Source organism: Cebus imitator, unplaced genomic scaffold (assembly GCF_001604975.1).
Source record: "Cebus imitator isolate Cc_AM_T3 unplaced genomic scaffold, Cebus_imitator-1.0 Scaffold78, whole genome shotgun sequence".
Lineage (NCBI taxonomy): Eukaryota > Metazoa > Chordata > Mammalia > Primates > Cebidae > Cebus > Cebus imitator.
In genome coordinates this window covers 1,587,263-1,608,566 of record NW_016107393.1, presented here as the reverse complement: position 1 = coordinate 1,608,566, position 21,304 = coordinate 1,587,263, and the positions used below count along the sequence as shown (strand labels likewise).

The window sequence follows — 21,304 nt, the reverse complement described above, 5'->3', positions numbered from 1 at the left end:
GGACCCCTGTGCTGCCTAGGTCGATCTCTTCTTGAACTCTAGGGCTCAAGCAATCCTCCTGCCTCGGCCTCCTAAAGTGACAGGATTATAGGTGTGGTGAGCCACCACCCTTGGCCCTAATTTTTAATCTTTAATTTCAAAATTACTATACCTCTTATTGTAGTCTGTTTTGAAAATTCCTTACATGTCATATTTTTGGAGTGGCCATTATTTCTATAAAGATAAAAATGCCCATCTCCCAAAGCCACTGAGATTTATTTAAATTTATTATCAACGAGTTTTAATTTTTTGTAACACTGTTGCTTAATAATCTTAAAAGAGCTTTACAAAATTACCAACGCATTTTGGTATAACTAAAAAAAAAAATACAGTATAAAATATTTCTAATGATTTGTCTTTTGTTCTTAGATTAAGTGTAAACAGTTAACCTGGATGTATAGATTGAGTAGCAGTTACCACATTTTGTTGACTCTAAGAAGCAATTGATTGAAAAAAGTACCTTTTCATGTTTTATTAAGGAAGAAAAAAAGGCTATCAATTACACTAAGCCATACAATTCATATCGAGATGCTTCCACTTCCAGAGGTGTTAAAATGTGAAAGATGTGCATCTCAAAATAAATAAAATATGTCATTTAGTCAAGTTCTAAAGACTGCCTGTTAAATTTTTCTATTCTTGTCTTTCACATAAATAAGTCATGATTTAGTTAAGCAAAGAAAACTTTATTTCTGCTACACGTAACAACATATTGCTCTAAGGAACAACTACTATATTCATTTTAGCATTAATGTATGGATTCAAAAATACATGTCAGCAATCCCTGCTTCCCAGACAAAACAATGCTGTACACAGACTATCAGGTATATGAAAAAAAAAGCTGTCAACTGTCCACAGGGAATGCGTCCAGTCACATTTTCAGTCAGTCAGCTGAGGATTATGTCATTATTTAGTCTTTGTTCTGTAGAAAGAACACAACACAAGTATGAAAATCATCACCTGAAAGGAAACAGCTGTTGTAGTATTCCTAAAATTTTAGGAATTGTTCCTTTATTTCAATATATCCAATGTCATCTGCTTAATCAGAGCCACCCCCAAATAAAACCAAACTTACTCAGAAGGGTGATGCAGGTACTGAATTTCTAGAGGGAAAATGTTGTGAATTAATAAAAAATCCGATGCTCTGAAATACTAAAATTTCTGGTTTCCTCAAATAGACAATTACATTGTGGTTATCAGACCCATCTCGAAACAGAACTCAACTACTTTCAAAGTTATATCCTTAGATCAGTTGCTTCTATTTCCTAGTCATGACTCACTTAATACCAGGCCCATACCTCAGAGACAAAATAAACTAGCCTTCATGAGTTGTGTTTGTAGCCTCTTAAAAATTAATGAAACAAATAAAAAAGTGCACCTACCCAAAAAAACTTGTCACAACCATATAAAATTTGGGAAAGTCTTCCACAGTATTTTATCGAACCTTAAAATAAGATAACATATTTATTTAATACACCAACAAAGAAGAATCTCATAATGGAGTCCATTGTAAATAGAAGATCCGCAGCAAAAAATTTTTAAAAAGCCATGCTGCAATTAGAAGAAATTCAAAACCATGTAGCTAATTGTATCCTAACCAAATAACTATTTCAGTTAACCTGACCCTACTTTATCTCTGCCCTGAATATGTGTAACAGTTCAAAAAAGGGAAAAACGATAGATTAAAATTTTTATGAACAGCCATGCTGAATATGCAGTTCCTCTAAGGTAGGAAATTGGATGAGTTTGAGGGAAAAATGTGGTTTTATAAAGCTTAGTTCTCACAGTACCAGCTGGCCATGAGGTAGTTTTATGTCATTATACTTTTAGTTTCTGATCATTTGGATGTCATTATTTTAGATAAAAGGACATCTCAAAGGTTTCACTGAAGCTACAAATGTAAGAGTTTTAGCTTAGACTTGAAAAGCCTTTTTTCATTTTACTAGGAATTTTGTTGACTCGTCTCTCAATAGCCCGAAGAGCAAACTGGGCCTCAAAAAGGCAAAGAGGGTCAGGTGCAGTGGTTCACGCATGTAATCCCAGCACTTTGGGAGGCTGAGAAAGGCAGATGGCTTGAGCTCAGGAGTTCAAGACCAGCCTGGGCAACATGACAAAACCCTGACTCTACCAAAAATAAAAAATATTAATAATTAGCCGGGCATGGTGGCACATGCCTGTAGTCCCAGCTACTTGGGATGCTGAGGTGGGAGGAGTGCTTAAGCCCAGGAGGTGGAAGTAGCAGTAAGCCCAGATCAGGCCATTGCATTCCAGCCTGGGTGACAGAGAGAGATTATGCGTTTTTTTTTTGTTGTTGTTGTTTTGTTTTTTAAAAAGGCATAGACACCAGCCCAGTCACAGTTAAATGGCTTTTAAGCCCAATATTCTCTTTAACATGTAAATAATCATTAGAAAAGGTTCAACCATAAGAGTAATTTATATACTATTCTATACTGAGAAGTCTATATTATTGTCCTTTTTAAGGACAAAGTTTTATAGAGTAAAAACAAGAACTTTTTATTTCCTATTATTGAAATATTCGCAGACTGGAATAAACACATTTTTTTGCATGCTATAGAATAGCTTGTCCAAATAGAATTCATTCTTAACATTTTATTCATCAACAGGAAAAAATGCTTACTAATTCTTTTTCACTGGGAATTTAATATTTCCAGGGTTAAACTGCTAACAATGTACAGTACAATGACAGTTTTTTGTCACTTAATATAACATTTAAAAACATTTAAAAATTAGAATTATACGTAATGTATGTAATGTGCCCAATGGACACCTTCTCTTGTCAAATGCCTTCTTTTTTTTTTTTTTTTTGAGACAGAATTTTGTTCCATCACCAAGGCTTGAGTGTTGCACACTATCTTGACTCACCGCAACCTCCACCTCCTGGGTTCAAGCAATTCTCCTGCCTCAGCCTCCCGAGTAGCTGGGACTATAGGTGCGCGCCACCATGCCCAGCTAATTTTTGTATTTTTAGTAGAGCCGGGGTTTCACCTTGTTGACCAGGATGGTCTCGATCTCTTGACCTTGTGATCCACCCACCTCGGCCTCCCAAAGGGCTGGGATTATAGGCGTGAGCCACCGCGCCCAGCCTCAAATGCCTTCAATGAAGGAGGGACTAATCATGTGACCTGTTCTAGGGAAGGAAGGATCATTAGAAGTGAGGCCTGGTAGGATTCATTTTCATATGTGCCAGCTCACATAATTGGTCAGAAAGAAAATCTTAAGTGAAAAAAATAAAGGTTTCAAGCCAATAACTTCAACTAAATTCAAAGTGCTTGCCATCTACTACATTTGACCTACAGTAGACTTGGAAAGCTGGTTTGTGGGAACAGGAAAACAGCCTCCCCTGAAATTTAGAATTATTTTACAGAATAAAAAAAGCCAAACTTTAAAGAATGTTTCCCCAAACCACACAGATATAAAGTAACTGTCACAGTAAAAGAAATTATAGTTTGATTTTTGAAAACTAATAAATAAAATAGGAAATGAAATTCATATGGCTGTACATATCGTAATTTACAATAGATAAAGAGGTCTTGGTAAATTGTCAGGTTTTCTTAAAAAACACATATATGCACACAAGAATATTTTCTGAATGTATTGTTTTAATGTACAAACTCACAAATATAAGTCCAGAAAACACCAACAGTTAGGTTCAGAAGGTCCAAAAATGATATATTATTTATTGCCTTTTAGACATTTCATTAGAGAGAAGTCAAAACATTATCTTTATAAAAGACTGTTATAAATTACCTCAATTCATAACTCAAGACAGAAATTCTTCAAGTGAAAGATCTTTAGAAGTATTTTAATTTTTTTTGAAGCAATCTATATTCTAGCACTGGGTAATTAAAAAGTTTATGTAAGCACATATAGTAAAAAAGTCAAATTCTTAAAATCTAAGATTTCACAAACAAAAAACAATGATCTATCTTTCTAAATTGAAATCTAATTTTATTTGATAGGGCAAAAACATTCTTCTAGTAAATGTCAACAATTTTTAAAGTTTAAATAGCTGCAAAGCTCTTTTAACTAACAACTTCTAAACCACTAAAAAGAAAAGTTCATAATTAAAGTACTTATGCATATTCCTCTTGCTACACTATTTACTCAATACGTTTTAAAATTCAGATTAAAAAAGGCTTACCTCAAGAATCAGTAAGTTCTTTGCCGTTTGTTAGATTCTTCTCTTGGTGAATCTGCCAGCATAACTTTAAGTCTCACCCCATTCAGAATCTTTCCATGTAGAGTGGCAATGGCATCATTTGCACTTATTCTATCAGCATACTTGGCGTAGCCCACATTTTTTCCTGACACAAGGTAAACTTCGATCAGGTTACCAAAGCGGCTGAAACAAAGTGAAAAAATAAGCAACCAAAATTGATAAATACAGCTGCTCAGGTCTAAAATTTGGAGTCCATGCTTGACTCCTTTCTCACCCTTCTCCTCAGATCTGACATCCAACTCTTGTCAATCTTAAACATCTCAGTCAATTCTATTCATTCTCTTTCAGGTCTCTCTTCTCATTCAGACCATCATCTTTTCCTTAACCTAATTTCTTTTTCACTAGTTTCCTTAACCCCTGGGCTTGTCCCTCTTCAATCCATTTTCTACTCTGTCTTCTGAGTGATCTTTCTAAAATCTAAATATGATCATTTACTCCCTAAAAATCCCTTCAGCAGCTCTCCACTGCCTCCAGGGTGACAACAAATTCCTTAATAAAGCTCAAGAACCTTTCTGACATAGTCCTTGGACTTTTTAGTTTCATCTTCCCTAACACTCTCAAATTCCCTATCTAAAAGCTCTTCTTTGCCATTCTCTATGGCAGAAATAACCATGCATACTACCAGCTTTCACCTGTAGCAAAATTATTTTTATCCTTCAGGTCTCCACATACACCTTCATTCTTTCAAGGCTTCTCAGAGTTTCTAAGGTAACTGCTCCTCCAATGTATTTCACACATTCCTTATCACAGCACCAATCACACTGGGTTGTAATTTTCTAGTTACTTATCTGTTTCCTACATGAGATCAGCGCTAAGAGGACAAGAACTATAATGTCTTGTCCATTTAACATTTTGCTTACATAATGTCTCTTGTACTTAGCATACACAGTTCCTGCCTTGCACAAAGAGGAAGTTCAAGAAAAAAACTAAATACATCAGTTAAATAAAGGTCAAAAAGACTTGAATCATGTCCCTGATTTTTTTCCTTTTGAGCCTCAATATACAACCACAATATGTCCCTGATATTTCGTGCAGCTCTTTAACAAGCTTCCTATCTATCTAATTCACTAACATTCTTGTAAGGCAAATGGGAAAAAGACCTAAAAGAAAAAGTGAAGAAAGAAGTTATGTTAAAAACACAAAAATAAGAAACTTCCCCCTCCTTTTTTTTTTTTTTTTTTTACAGAATTTTGCTCTTGTTGCCTAGGCTGGAGCACAATGGTATGATCTCAGCTCACCATAACCTCTGCCACCCAGGTTTAAGCCATTCTCCTGCCTCAGCCTCCCGAGTAAGCTGGGATTACAGGCATGTACCACTAAGCCTGGCTAATTTTGTATTTTCAGTAGAGATGGGATTTCACCATGTTGGTCAGGCTGGTCTCGAACTCCAAACCTCAGGTGTCTGCCCGCCTCAGCCTCCCAAAGTGTTGGGATTACAGGTGTGAGCAAGCCAGATCTTCCTTTTTTTTTTTTTTTTTAAATAAAAAGCATTTATATATTTTTCCCTACAATCAAGTATCATTTACACAATGTGACTATATAACCCTTAAGGATACAACAATGCACCAACAAAACAGAAGATGCTTAGTTAAAAAACACACACACACGCACAAAAATAAAAAGGGTCTCACTCTGTCTCCCAGGCTGGAGTGCAGTAGCACAATTTTGGCTCACTGCAACCTCGAACTCCCAGGTAAAAGCAATCCTGTCACTTCATCCTGAGAAGTAGTTGGGACCACAGGCGTGTACCACCATGCCTGTTTAATTCTTGTATTTTTTGTAGACATGGGGTTTTGCCATTTTGCCCAGGCTGGTCTTGAACTCCTCAGCTCAAGTGATTCCCCCTACCTCGGCCTCCCAAAATGTTGGGATCACAGGCACGAGTCACTGGGCCTGGCCCATTTTATGTCTTCAAAACAAAATAGCAAGAAATTCTATACAGAGCCTTAGGATGTGTGATTGATAAATAAGAGAAGAAAATGATCAGAAATTGAAAAAGATGATATAAATAAGTAGTTTTTACTAGAGGAGGGACAGCAGGGGGTGAGGAGTTGGGGAGGGATAACATGGGGAGAAATGCCAGATATAGGTGATGGAGAGGAAGGCAGCAAACCACATTGCCATGTAGGTAACAATCTTGCATGTTCTTCACATGTACCCCAAAACCTAAAACACAATAAAATATATACATATATATATATTTTTAAAAAGTAGTTTTTAAAACCACAGAACAAATTCTCTCTACCTGATAAGTACTGGATGAAGGAAGGGTCTAGATTAGGAGAATGCTTAAATTACTAGCATAAATAAGTTAAAATAAAAAGTGTAATTTTCTTACCAGAATATATCTTCTAATACGTCTAAAGGTAAAGGATGAGGATTAAACACAATAAAAAGTCTTTCTTTCACAGGAGTTTCAGGAGGGGCCTTTTTTTTGCATGATGGAAGTACAACATCTGTCTGGATTTGAGGCAACTGTGATCCAGAGCTTCCTCCAAATTGCTGTTAACAGGTAGAAAACAAGAAAAAGAAAAAAATGCCCTTTAGGGATTTTTGGCCAAGAGCTAAAGACAGATATGTATCATGGCATCTATGTGGTCTTCCATTATAGCTCTGAAAATTTTCTTATATAGGTAATCAAAAAAGTACAATTTTTCTTCATATTTATTTTATATACTATTGATATATTACAAAGATTAAATTCTTACCTACTTACCATAAATTGTTGCTGACTTGGGTTATTCCACACCACTGATGCAAGCTGTGCAGCTACCATCTGTGTTGCCATTTTTCTAAGGAGACTGGAGACAATAACTGATAATTTACAGAAAACTAGAAATATTCGGTCTTTTAACAATAACTTGTTTTGTGTGACTTTCTCACCTAAGACGTCAACTGTTTTCTATTTTTATTCTTCAAGTCCTATCAATCATGTACACTCAAAGCTTGGCTTTAGACACTCCTGGAATGGTACTTACTCTGTTGCATTACTTCCATCATCAATGAAGGAAACACCTATTCGATTCCCAGGAGGGTACTGAAATCCATGTAATTTGTATTTTGCATAAATAGCTGATGCTACATTAAAATACTGAACCACTCCATGACCTAAAATAGAAAATATATAGAAATGAAACAGGAAAGCAGATTGAGTGCCTAAGGCCTGTGTTACAATGTATCTCAAAAATGAAACCATTTAGAACTTTAACATCACACAACTAGTAAATACAGAATCAAATGTATCAGAAAACACAATTCTGATATACATGTGTGCAATAGGTGTATTCCTAGAAAAGGAAGAAATGATTTAGGGGAAAAAATGAACATGATATTTTAAGGAAAATGGAATATTAACATACATTCTGTCTAATAAATTTAATTTTAGGGTACTGGCTTTCTTATATCATACCAATATACTTATGAGTCTAAATTTTTATTCTTTGAAATCTACTTTGAAATATCAAGATTTTCCAACCATACTGTGTAGGAAACAAAATGAGAAGTGATAGTTGAAAAGAATATATACTCATTCTGGCTATCTGCAGCAGTAGGGAGAGTAAAAATGATTTGAATGAAAAACAAAAAGATAGAGAAAAGATGATCTCAGATCACAAGTCACATATTTTACATTCCTTTGCAGAGATTTCCATCAAAGGGACAAATTTCAATTTAGGAGGGTGATGTTAAAGGGAAGGACAATGGTATAATGCATTCCTTAGAGAGACCAGGAGCTTGTGACACAACCAAAAGGTTTTCACATTTATAATACAAACCACTGGGGAAACACTTATAATTTATGTTCATCTGGAAACCCAAGCATCCAATATTTTAATAAAATATTTAATGAAATAAAACACAGAAATCAAATGACCATATAAAGTTAATTCAAATGAGATTCAAGCTATATGATGACATGTCTATTAATAAAAAGATGTTCCAATTGCACATATATTTCAGACACATCCAACCAGAGAAACAAAACAGTAGGTATAGGAACAAATACATTTTGATATACAAGATAAAAGGGAGGTAAAACAAAACAAACACAACTTCATATGCATATAACAAATGTGCCAGGTGTGTCTGTATGAAGGGTGGAATTACCTTAGTCCTGTTGGTCCACAAGACCAAACTCACTTCCCTACTTCTACATCAACAGCCACGTCACTCTAAAAGGACTAAATTAAGTATCCTTAGAAAACTGGAAGAGATGCAAACCAAGTATGATTTCTCTCTACCACCCTTCACTAACAAAGAAAAAAAAAAACCTTTAGATTTACTGAGTGCCCTATTACGTGCCAGAATTTGCATTAGGTTATTTTACATATATTACCTCTAATTCTTACCTAACCCTGGCAAAGAAGGTATCAATGATCCCATTTTACATATGAGGAAAGAGAGGCTCAGAGAGGATAAGCAAATTGCCAAGGTCTCAAAGCTACATGCCACTGCTGGGATTTGTACCTGATTCTGATGCAAAAAGGAACACCAAACTTTCCCATTATGCCACAGTGCCTCCATTAACAAAGAGCCTTAATAAAATCAAAAGCTTAAAACACAAAGATGGGTTGGCTATTGCTAGATAATGGGTTTAATCAATTAACTAATAAATTCAAATGGCTGATATTAGAGTCTTGCTTCCACTGAAACTGGAAGAAGCAGAGAGAGAAGTAGGGCATTCAGATACTTGGAATGAAGAGAATGAGGGGTACAAATTTAAGAGAAAGATATCTAGGGATGAATGAGGAGGAAACACTGTGAGTTTCATAACTTTGCCTCGCATTAACCAAAAGAGTACATCGAGACAGAGGCTCTATCCTGAGGTATTTTTTTGTTGTGCAACTGGAAATACAGAATGTTATATTTTGTGGGAGTTAAAATATATTTTGCAGTGAACTATTTTGTAAAGAGGAGATATGTTCCAGGGCTTTGTTTATTAAGGTATCACCATAACTTGAAGTCTGAAGTAGGGAAAAAGGAAAGATAAAATTCCTGTCACACGAGCAGTATCTGACATAAAAGTCCTACTAGAGAAAAGCCATTTTAACAAAACTCTGTGTATATATGTATTTTAATATGAACGTTATCTTACCATAATTTGAATAAGGATCTCGTTGAACTTCACAATATTCCAATCCTGGTACTATATCAAAAATGCTGAAAAGCTGTTCTTCAGTGAAAGGAACTCTTGATACAACTGACAAGCGTTTGGAGATTGCTTCCTGGCCTCGGCTGTCATTCTTGTCAAAACTTGAAAATTCAGATTGTTGTTCTCCAACAATATAAAAAAAAACCAAATCTTTAGATTTCTACACAGCCAACAATTCACTTAAAATTTTAAATACTAGAAAAGAAAGAGTCCATTGTACTGAATAAAGGCACTGTATTTTGTAGTATGCTTCTGGTCATCAGCACTACCGATGGGACTAATGATAAGAAAACAGACAACTCTTCCCCCTTGCCCTACCTTTAATGAAGAAATATAAGCAGAAATGCATAATTTCACAGAAATAAGTTTAGTATGCAAAACTGAAAAATACAGCAAGAATTTTACCTGAAAGTTTATGTCAAATAACATTCATAGGCCTCACTTTCATCACCCATTTTCCCTTTTTCTATTATAGCTTCTACTTTTGCTATTCCTTTCCTTTCTGCAGCCCTAATTTTAAAGCAGCAGTAGTTCTGGGACAAAATTTTAGGACTCATACTGAGAGGATATCTATATATGTCTTTTTAAGTTTTTGGTCAGCTGCATAGAGGCAGAAGCTCGCCCAAAAAAGTGACAGTGATATGTGGCAGTGGCAATAGTTTATAATATGAGGATAACTAAACAGAGAAAACTATAATTAGAAATCAGTTAAACAAAGTAAGTGTTAAATATTGAGAACTTAGGAGTTATAAGCCACTTTTTAGAAATAAAAAGCTACATTTAAGATATTTATTCACTAGGTGAAATTTATAGATGACTAATAACAGAATATTTTTTAAAACCCAAATTAGATTGCATATACTACATTATACTATTAAAGTATAGGTAGCCTACTTACCAAATGGAAACATATTTACTCTAGGTTCATGTCCCAAAGCCTCTTGCCTCATATTACTGTAATAATCTTGTTCAGAGGATTCAGATGTTTTATTTTTAGGCTCAGCCAAGATTGCTCTAAAACCTGAAAAAAAAAAATCCATGAATTTCAAGTTTCATAGCAAATTTAACATACCTGCAAATATACTTGATTGCTAGTGCCTGACTCAGCTTTATAAATATAACTGTACATAGTAAAACTTATACAATGGCCATCTCCACCAGACCTACTTCTTTGCTTTCTGGAAGATGGCAAAGAGTAAATGAGAAATAGCAAGTATCCCAAATTATGAATCTATGTAGACATGAAAGATCAACAATTCTATGCTATCCCTTCCAATCTTCCCCTATTATAGATAACATCATCATCCATTCACCTAAGTTCCTCGACATCAAAATCCTGCAGGGCTTCTTCATATTTAATCTGTCACCAAGATTCTTCCTTTAAAATGCACACACTTGGAATATGCTATCTTCCACTCTAACTTCCCTGCCTCTGTTTTTAATTTAGATTCTCTTCAATTAATTACAACAGTCCTTTAACTGTTTTTTTTTCTTCTGGATCAAGAGTTCTTAACTAGGGGTCCAAGGATGAGCTTCAAAAGGTGGGAAGGTTGCAGGAACCCTCTGAAACTTTAAACAAAATGCTTATTATGCATTTATGTGTACATGGAGGGTTCAGTTTTCTTTACATTATTCAGTGGCTTAAAAAAGGATAAAGCCAGCCAGTTTGAATTCTTCTCTGGAAATTTGTGTGGTTAGATCAACTGTTATTACTTTAATCTTTCTAAACAATCTACAAAAGAATCCTAAAGTGGACTAACCTTGAACTTTTCCTAACCTCCCATATATTGTTCCAATGTACCTAGTTAACTGTGTCTCAAAATGTCTCAACAGAAATACTGTGCTTTACTCAGACAGCTGCCTTCACAGCACTAAGCAAGATATGTTTACTCCTGGCTTTGTGCCTCTGCTAGCACTGCTGTCATCTTCTGTCCTGCCTACTCAACACCAGACATAAGTCCTACCCCCTCCACATGTGTTCCCATGCTCATCCAGCACATTTGTTTTTCACCATTGACAGACTCTACCATACACTTACAAACATTTTTTTCATTTGGCAAATTCTTATTAAACCTACTATAAATGGCAGTTACTTTTATAGAGAGTTTAATAAATCTTTACTGAGAGCCTAATATTGTACTAGATACTTGGAGTGACAGACAAAAAAGACATGCTTCTTGCTTTCAAAGAGCCTTCAAAAAAAAGTTCTTCCATTATTCTTTATTTTTTGGGGTGTGCCTATTAGATCTTGGCTACTCAATATAGCTATAAATTCCTTAAATGCTAGGGCTGCCATATAATTCATCTGTATCCCTCTACTTAGCGTATCGATGAGTATACCACAGGTACTTAATTAGTGCTAGCTAAATGAGAAATTTAGAAGGATCTAAGAGAAAATTTTGGTATGTACCTTAGGGGTATCTAAGAATTCTACTGATTAACAGTAATTCTTTCCAGTACACATAGATTTTTATAATGTCCTAACATCCTGTAATTTAATTATTCCACATCTAATTTCTAAAGGTCAATTTATCTAACTAGAAGTATACCAACAAAGAATGTTCTCCATGACATCTTAAAAATTCTTATGCTTTATATATACAGCAACATCAGAAGATCAAATTCATGTCACACTAGCTTGAAATTAACCCTAGCTATATTAATTATTTATGTTAGCACATCTTATAAATCTTATTTTTAACCTATATGTTTATTAGTTATACTATATACTTTTTGGGGTGTAGATCAAATATAAACAAATATAAAGAATATTTTAAAAACCTTGAAAAGGTAAGTCAATTTTTAATACTTAAAATTCTAAAATACATGAAAAAAAAAAACCCAAAACCTCTGCAAATAACCAAAGTATGCATTTCACTAACTTATAGTGGTTGCTCTTATTTCTTCAAGACAGTGCCTCAATGAATGTTTAATCATAGCCCCAAGGTATTTTTCATCCTTGGACTGCATGTATTTAAATACCTACTACCAAAATTACATTACCAGATATGGTTATTAGCAAAAACCAATCTTAAATTCAGTTATTTAGAATAATCAGAATTTTTTACAAAAGTTTTTAACACTGTTAAACAAACACATCCTTACTTCGATCACAGTTTTCTATTGCTTGGGCAGCTTGTGATGGTTTTAAGTATCGTACGTAGCCCAAACCTTTACTTTCTCCAGTGACTTTATTCTTAATAATGCTGCAATACTCGATATCTCCATACACCTAAGAGAGTTAAGAGACATTATCTTAGGGGGCTTAAAATTAATTGAACAGAGTATTTCTGAACCAAAAATTTGTTTATATGCGACCCTTGCATGCAAACAAAGAAGTAAGCAGTATAAAATATGCAGATATTTTATACTGCTTATTTCAGAGATGAGGAAGCTGGGGTTTAAAGAAATCAAAGAGGGACAAAGCCACAGAAAAAAAAGTAAGAATCTGTACATGGTCTGGATAGCTCCAAAGTCTTGCTCAAAAGTGGTTAAGAGCCAGAGCTCTGGAATTAAACTTTCTAGATACTGTCTGTGCCTACCTCTTTATCTATTAAAAGAAACTAACAGTAGTATCTACCTCACAAGTAGATACTGAAGAAAAACATGTGAAGTGCTTACATGGGGCTTAGAACATACTAAACACTCAAAGAACATTAGCTATAATTACTTGTCTGTCTTCTAACAGGAGCATAAATGATTGTGTATTCTTTAGAAGGACTGCTTTTCAAAGGATATCTTTAAAATACACTGGTTCACTCAGAAAGTTACTATTCTGAGAAACATGCAGTAGTGTTTACTTTTAATGTTCAAAGAAATATGGAATATAAACCATTGATATTATTTATTTTATAAATTCTTAATTAATTAGAAACTTAATTACTATACATTAAAGTGTCATATTTGTTCATTCAGGAAAAGATAAAAATTTATAAATATTTAAGGTACAAAACATTTTTCTTCTGGAGAAAGTATGAAATATACATTTTTGATATTTGTTATTTTTGAAGCATTTTTTTGAATTCTCAATTGGGGTAGGAGAGGAAGTTTGAAAATTACTTTTTACTACTTATTTTCTTTCTTGCTTGTTGCCACCCAATTCATGGAAAGATTAGTAGAAAAAAGATAAAAAACTACAACTCAAAACAATTTAAAAATTGCTTTTTAATAATTTTTGTGAAAGCTTATCATCGCATAAGTTAATGGCTAAAAAGACTTAAAATCATCTTTGAATTTCATTTACATAGGTCAGAGCTGTACTTAGTTTTCTTCATTACATGTAACTTCTTCAAAGGCCCAATTTTAGGATGAAAATTCTTCAAAGAATAAGACTTTCTGTGAATGAGTAGTACCGTATCAACACACCATAGGCCTGTTACAAATACTAGACAATACAGTTCACACACTCAGGCCTGCCTGATTCGCCTCTACATGCCAGGCAATAGAGGGGAGTGATAAGAGAGTGCTTTGAAATTTTAAAGACCAAGAACAGGCTCCAGGCTCCAAGAGTCTGGGTTTAAATCACAGCTCTACCACCTACTACCTGTGACTTTACTTAAAAGTCTCTGAGCTTTGTACTTCATTTCTGTGAATCTCTACTGTCACAATAAAGCAGGGGGAGACTACAATTACTACTTTCAGATTTTACATAATCTTTAATTTTAAAAACTAATTTATGCTAGGTTTAATATTTAAAGAGATTGAAAATTATGAAAACAGTTATGTAATTCCCCATGACTACTCTACTGACCTTATTCAAACAATACTTCAGATTTAGTACCCATACAACCTATGTAGGATTGTGAGTTATCACATATGCTAACTGGTTAGAAAACATAATTACCTTAAATTTTTCCCGCAGATCTTCTTCTGTGTAGGACTTTGGTATCATAACAAAGATTCTTGTAAGTTCTTCATCTTCAACATCTCGGTGACTTCCAGATGATCGGGACTGAGCAATGAAAACCTAAGAAACAAACAAAACCCCAAAAATAATGTTAACTATTTTCCCACTTCTTAAATTTTTTCAAAAGCAATTTTTATTGCAATGAGTTTTGTGTTTTTTTGTTTGTTTTAAGGCGGGGTCTTGCTCTGCCACGTAGGCTGGAGTGTAGTGGTGTGATCATGGCTCACTGCAGTCTCAATGTTCTAGGCTCAAGGAATCCTCCCACCTCAGACTCCCAAGTAGCTAGGACCACAGGCACACAGCACCACGCCCAGCTAATTTTTTATTATTTGTAGAGACGAGGTCTCGCTATGTTGCCCAGGATGGTCATGAACTGCTGGGCTCAGGCGATCCTCCCACTTTGACCTTCCAAAGTGCTGGGATTATAGGTGTAAGCCACTGTGCTGGGCCCGCAATGACTTTTTATATGAGATAATACCAATCTCAGTATTGTGTTTTTCCCAAACGTATTTCTACTTTTGCATTTATTTTTAGCCAGAACAATTTGAAGAAATGAAATACAATTAATTAAAACACGATAAACAAGGGCCCTTTCGTTGTTTGTTTCTTTTTCCTTTAAAGGGGGCTCTATATCTTGGTCTCCGATCTACTGCTGGTAAACGGGGCTCTGTATCATTCAAGCATGAGAAAACTGGAACCTATGAAATTCCAGAGTAGGTGGCAGCAACTAAGAAAACCACAGGGTTAGAGACATATCCCTATATAGTCTACTTCTAGTTATTCCTTCAATAAATCTATACTATGTCAAGCACTATATGAGTACAGTATTCAGTAACAGAGAAATGGCCCATTAGAAAGTCTTGCGGCTGATACCAGTAATAAATGGTAAATAGTGAAATACAAATAGGGAAACTTTAAGCATATGCAAAGACACTAGAGAAAAAAAAAGAACCTCAGGTAAGATGAGACTGGAAGTGCCATCAGAGCACAAATTTTTAAATTTCAGAGGACTGAGGTGTTTCAAATCTCTGATAAAGGAGACAGTCTATATGTAGAACATATGTAAAATAATTAACCTCCTCATGGTAGATTTCTCCCATTAATTTTTACTTTCATAGACTATGGGTGTTCACAGGCTCTAGATAAGAAGCATTCTTGAAAAACTAAAGCCAAGAATTTTTTCTTCTATTTTCTAGGTTTCCCCCTTTCCATCAGATAACATAGCTAGTCACAGAATAACTTTTACTTGGACAATATTTTCTGGCTGAGGCCTTACAGGGTCCAGCCCTATAGGGTCCTGTGAGTCCCCCTCTACAGGTGTGGAGACGAGAAACTGTGAAAATAAAGACACAAGACACAGAGATAGAGAAAAGAGAGTTTGGGCCCAGCCATGCACTGCCAACCAAAGTGCAGAGTCCGGCAGTGGCCCCGAGTGCCTGGACACTCTGACTTTTATTGAGTATAAAGCAGGGGGCAGGGTAGGTAGGGTGAGGTAATGGTGGTCAGTGATAGGGTCAGGTAAATCACACGTCTTGGAAACAGGAGCTCAGGATTTTCAAGAAGCCGAGGCGAGGAGAAAACCTAATGTGTCAGCACTTTTTTCATATTTGTCAAGAATATCAGGGATGTTAAAATTTATGTTACTATTACTAATTCTTATCTTAAAGAGAGGAACCAGGTGCAGAAGCGGAACATGAAAGTAGACATGGAACGTGACCACTGAAGCACAGCATCACATAGAGACAATTAAGCTCTCGGATGACTGCAGGCCTCCCTGACAGCTGCCAGGCCTACCACAAGGGCTTGGAAGAGCTGAGTTTCCTCCTAACTCCCCCAAGGAAGGAGATGTCTCGGCCATTTTGGACATCTCCTTCCCTAGCTGGCTAAACAGTGGGCACTTTCACAGTGCTGGCGCTGCTGCGTAGCCAAGGTGCCCTCCAGCAGCCCTTATGCGGGCGTGAAGAAAGGCTTAGAGGATCTTGCCTTAGGGTCACCTCTTTCCCAATGCCACTTCAGTTCCATACTTCATGACCTGAGACTTACGAATAAAATTAAAAATTATATGATTGTATATATGTATATATTTATGATTACATGTAAATAGCTATGTGATTATCATAGGAATAACTATGTAACTATCTCTAATTCTTTTCTAATTCAATATTTATATGAGAACAGACTGAGGTCTCAGACCCTCGCCTTGGCTCTTATGGGGTTTCCACCGAACAAGGCCTGGTACGATAATATTCTTGTCCAACAGATCCTTTGAAATTTTGCAAAGGAAAGTACATGAGAAATATTGCAGCTGAATTAATTTAACTGGAAATGCTGAAAACAACACAACAGTGTTCCAGTGGAAGATGACTCAAGCTGCAGCTACTGAATGAAACTAGGCTGTCAGGGTGTGGTGGGTTACAACTGAAACGGGAGGCCTGAAATGGAAGGATCACTTGAGTTCAGGAGCTTGAGACCTGCCTAGGCAACATAGTGAGACCCTGTCTCTACAAAAAATTTAAAAATTGCCTGGGCACTGGTGGCTCACGCCTGTAATCCCAGCACTTTGAGAGGCCAAGGCGGGTAGATCACCGCAGGTCAGGAGTTCGAGAACAGCCTGATGACCAACATGGTGAAACCCTGTCTCTATGAAAAATACAAAAATTAGCCAGGCATGGTGGTGGGCACCTGTAATCCCAGGTACTCCTGAGGCTGGAGAATTGCTTGAACCTGGGAGGCGGAAGCTGCAATGAGCTGAGATCATGCCACTGCACTCCAGCATGGGCAACAAGAGCGAAACTCCATCTAAAACAAAACAAAAAAAAATTAGCTGGGCATGGTGGTACACATCTGCAGTCCCAGCTACTCAGGAGGGTGGCTGAGGTAAGAGCCTGAGCCTGGAAGGTGGAGGCTGTAGTGAACTGTGATCAAGCCACTGCACTCTAGTGAAACAACCTTCTGGCTAAAACTGAATAGTCAAAAACGTGAAAAACAAAATTGTAAAGTTTAATTCTTTTTGGGAGCAAGAACTTTAATTTCTCTGTGGTGAAATAAAGGGTACATTTCAGTGTTGGGCTTTTAATTTCTCTTGTAGATATTCATCAGGGGAAGGTGTTCCATTTATTTCAAATATGGCACTTTTTTTGAGTTGCCCACATGGGGTCTGTGGCCATGTTATACTAAAAATATGAAAACCCTCTCCACTAAAGTCATAATTGGACAGCAGTGAAACTCATCAGTCTAGTACAGGGGTCAGCAAACTACAGCTCCATTTTTGGTATAGCCCACGATGAAAGAACTAAAAAACGGTTTTTACAGTTTTTAAGGACTATAAAAACAGAGGAGGATATGTGACAAGTGACTGTACGTGGCCCACAAAGCCTAAAATGTTTACTAGCCAGCCCTTTACAGAAAAAGTTTGCCAACTCCTGATCCTGTATGCTACAGCCCTATAATTAATTTTGTTGCGGTACTACTCTGACACACTTCGAAGAAGTGTGGAGAAGTGGGAGGGATTGTTTACTGTGTTGTTGGTGTATTCCCAGGCTCCTCTTTTGTGGAGGGAACAAGACCTCCAGAGACTGAAATATCTCTGAGTCCTTTATTTATATATAAGTCCATATTCATACCATTCTCAATTTGGAAAACATTTTTCTTAATTGAGAAAATATTTTTGTGCAAAGTACCAGCAGAATAACATACACAGCAACTATTTACATGGGGCAGATGAAGAGTACGATTTAAGCAACTGGCAGATTCTCAGGATTGAGTCCTGATTTGAGGTCACAGAGAGTAAGCAGTGACATCTTGGCTATTACCAATCAATAACAAGAGCTTACCATGTGCGAGGCAGTGTGCTAAAAGCATAGATTAACTCAACCCCCAAAATGACCCTTCCTGCCATGTGTCATTATCTCAATGATTTGGCACTTCTTGAGGCAGTTTACTTTGGTCTGCTTTCAAAGAAAAGTTGCAGTAACAGAAAGAGTCAAGAACCAAATACATCCTATTAACACTTTCAGAAACAGAGCTCATTTAAAATAATTTTCAAAATCACAAAATGTGATGAATATGTAAAGTGGCCGTTTTAAACTCCTGCACTTAAGTGCTATATACATGCATTCTTTTGTCTGGTACTGGGAAAACGTCCAACACCAGGGCACCCTAGTTTAAAGTACTTTCGTCAAGTTTTTATGCCTTTTCTCTACTTGAGGAAAAGTAGAGTTTTTCTGTTTTTCATATATGGAAATTCTGGGCATCTGAGAGAGGAAGGTGAGAAAAGTCCTCAAAGTAGGCTAGGACGAGTTTGGCAGTTAACTCAAAAGCTGGTGGATGAGGAAGGGCAAGGGAGCGGGGAGGCCCAGCCACTGCTGCTCTGCCACCCGGTGGCCGCGGCTGCCGGGTCCGTTCTCGGGGGCAAACGTTCTCTCCGCATCCCGTCCCCTCCCTTCCCTGCAACCCGGCGCAGTCTCGTGGGAGGGGAGCCTCTCCGCAAAGCCACCCCCTCCCCACGCCAGGTGCTGCCTAGTCAGCTGCCGGGAACGGACGTTCCACCCCTCCCTCACCCCCGCAGAGCAGCAGGTGAAGGGAGGTCCGAAAGGCCCACTGCCTCCCCCGAGGGCATCCCGACCCCGGCACCCGCACCTTGATGGGCTTGGTGTCGTTGGGGCCAAGGCACTGGCCATGCATCTCCTCCATGGCCCTGCAGGCCTGTGAGCTGCGGGCGAACTTGACGAAGGCAATGCCCTTGGACTCTTTGGTGTGCTTGTCCCGCACCACCCAGATGTCCTGGATGTCGCCAAAAGGCGAGAAGCGCTCCCTCAGCACCGACTCGGGCGTGTACTTGCTGATCACAAGGAAGATGCGGCTGTTGGGCGGTTCGTCCAGGCTGTCCACGCCCGGGCGGAAGCCCCCGCCGCTCGCAGAGCTGCCAGCTTCGTCCATGGTGCACCACCCGAACGCAGGGGCCTCGGTGCTCTTTGCTTCGGCGGTATCCGCCACCGCGGCTGTCTCACAGCGAGCCTTTACGGGTTCATAGCTCCGCTTCCGGGAGAGAGAGGAGTCCGGCGCCTGGCGCTGTCCCGCCGCGCAGGATGAGGGCTTCCGGGGAGCGGCCTGCAGCGCCCCCTGGCGACGCGGGGGACTCTGACCCATTCTAAATCTCCAACTGAGCCCAGGCCCAAATATCAGCTGTGCAGACGTTCCCTCCAGGCGGAACTGTGCTGCTTAGTGCGCAGGTTTTCCCAACGCTGGCTTTACCCCACCCCTAAGGTCAAGGATTCTTCCCAGTGTTAAACAAAAAATTACTCATGACACTAGTTAGAGATGGTACAGTAAGGCCAACTTTATTCAAAGGGAGCCATGGTGACAGGGCCAGGGACAGCTGCAATGGGGTCCTGCAGTGGAGGAGAGAGATTGGACTGAATTTTGACTCTAATAAGGACAAGTTTATAACCAGGAAGCTGGGTGGGAGGTCACTGGTGGAAAATTACTAAGAGGAAACATCAGGGTTAAGGAGGATTCTGGCTAAACCAACTGGACAGGATACTTGCTGAAGGCAGGCCAAGGTGATTAACATGGATGGTGGTCAGATACCAAGAATGAGGATTTCCACTACACTGATTCAGCAGGTTCTTGCTCAATCTGGATGCTACAAGGACTGAAAGCCTGAGATCAAGCCTAGTCACGCAGAGGACTCAGAGGAGCCTAAGTTTTGGTCAAAGCGGAGAGTCCTTTCTCACCATCTTGGTCATAAGATCAATAGATGGTCACTATGGGATAGAGTTCAAACTACAGAGCCTTAAAGTTGAAAGGAAGCTTTGAGATCATTCAATTGCAGCCTCATTTGTTGGAAATGAGGAAGCTGAGTCCTATAGCATAGCCAAAGTAATAGAGATACAAGTACAGCCAAAACCAGCACTAACTCAATCTGTTGATTTACTCAACTTGTATGAGCACCCCTGAGGTGGAGGGCAGCAACGGTGGACTGCTCAGCTGTAGAACTACGAGAAATCATAGAGTGCAAGCAAAGTGGAGAATGCCTTCTTGTTAACAGGAGAGGTCCGAGGAGAGGTCAGAAATCCAGCAGAAATCCAGAAACAAGGCCTGGATTTAGCAGTGGCATTGGAATGAAGGGAAAGGAATAAACCCCTAAGTGGACCAAGAGCAGAGTTTAGAGTTCTTCAAATGAACAAGTCCTGGGTGCTAAGACCTAAGTTGCTATGAAGTCAACCAGATAAATACTTATTGTACTCCAACTATGTGCCAGGTTCCATGCCAGGAGCTAGATATATAATGAGGAACAGGAAAGACGTGTCCTGAGGGCTTGCTTTTCCCCACTGTGGAAATCTTACATGTAAATACATAATGCAAGCTAGTGTCGGATTGTGTTACATGGTTTTGCTACTGAATTGTGTGAGCTTGGGCAAGTTACTTAATACTTGCAGCTTTGGTTTCCTTAACTGTAAAATAGAAATAATATTACCTACCAAATGGATAATAAATAATATTATTTTATGGTTGAATTAATTAAGCTTGTTAGTCACCCAATAGCTACCCAGGAGTGTGGCTATCGAGTTTAATTAATTCTCCCGTTCATTTAATCAGTAAATATTTTTGACAATCTACTATGTGTTAGGCACTGTGGTATACCGAAGGGATGCAGTACTGAACAAAATAATCACTCTCCTTCCCTTGCAGAGTTAATCACTTAGCCTTGTATAGTTATGCTCATATGAGATAATATATATGGAGCTCAAAATAGTTTAGAGATCAAATGAGATAATATTTGTATAATGGCACAATTGAGATTAATTTTCTTGTTCCCTTTGACTATGGTATCCACTCCTCCACCCTTGATATTTTACAGTTGTGTGATGGTTACTGAGAGTCAGGGATTGTGAGTTGTCACCCTGGATTTAGCACTAACAAGATTTTTTATAATTTCTCCTTGTATTACATTCTTTATCTGTAAAATGAG

General features: G+C 37.8%; 1 protein-coding gene across 12 annotated transcripts in view; it reads right to left on the bottom strand.

The window, feature by feature from the left end:
• The window catches only part of RBM45 (RNA binding motif protein 45), a 474,379-nt gene that overhangs the window by 7,492 nt on the left and 445,583 nt on the right, over nt 1–21,304 (bottom strand). The window contains exons 1-12 of one of the 12 annotated variants that reach the window (XR_001826511.2): nt 18,970–19,414; nt 14,269–14,391; nt 12,531–12,657; nt 10,324–10,446; nt 9,369–9,554; nt 7,255–7,384; nt 6,993–7,077; nt 6,615–6,778; nt 4,199–4,399; nt 1,419–1,480; nt 1,112–1,139; nt 702–958 (exon numbers count right to left, since the gene is read on the bottom strand). Coding sequence is in view for 9 of the 12 variants with exons in the window: in XM_037740024.1 (XP_037595952.1) it covers nt 4,207–4,399; nt 6,615–6,778; nt 6,993–7,077; nt 7,255–7,384; nt 9,369–9,554; nt 10,324–10,446; nt 12,531–12,657; nt 14,269–14,391; nt 18,970–19,269 (1,431 nt within the window). In the remaining 3 variants the exon portion in view is untranslated. Of the gene's footprint in view, nt 1–701; nt 1,481–4,198; nt 4,400–6,614; nt 6,779–6,992; nt 7,078–7,254; nt 7,385–9,368; nt 9,555–10,323; nt 10,447–12,530; nt 12,658–14,268; nt 14,392–18,969; nt 19,415–21,304 lie in introns of those variants that run through there. The other 11 variants (XR_001826509.2, XR_001826510.2, XM_017532661.2 and 8 more) reach the window with 11 other exon arrangements.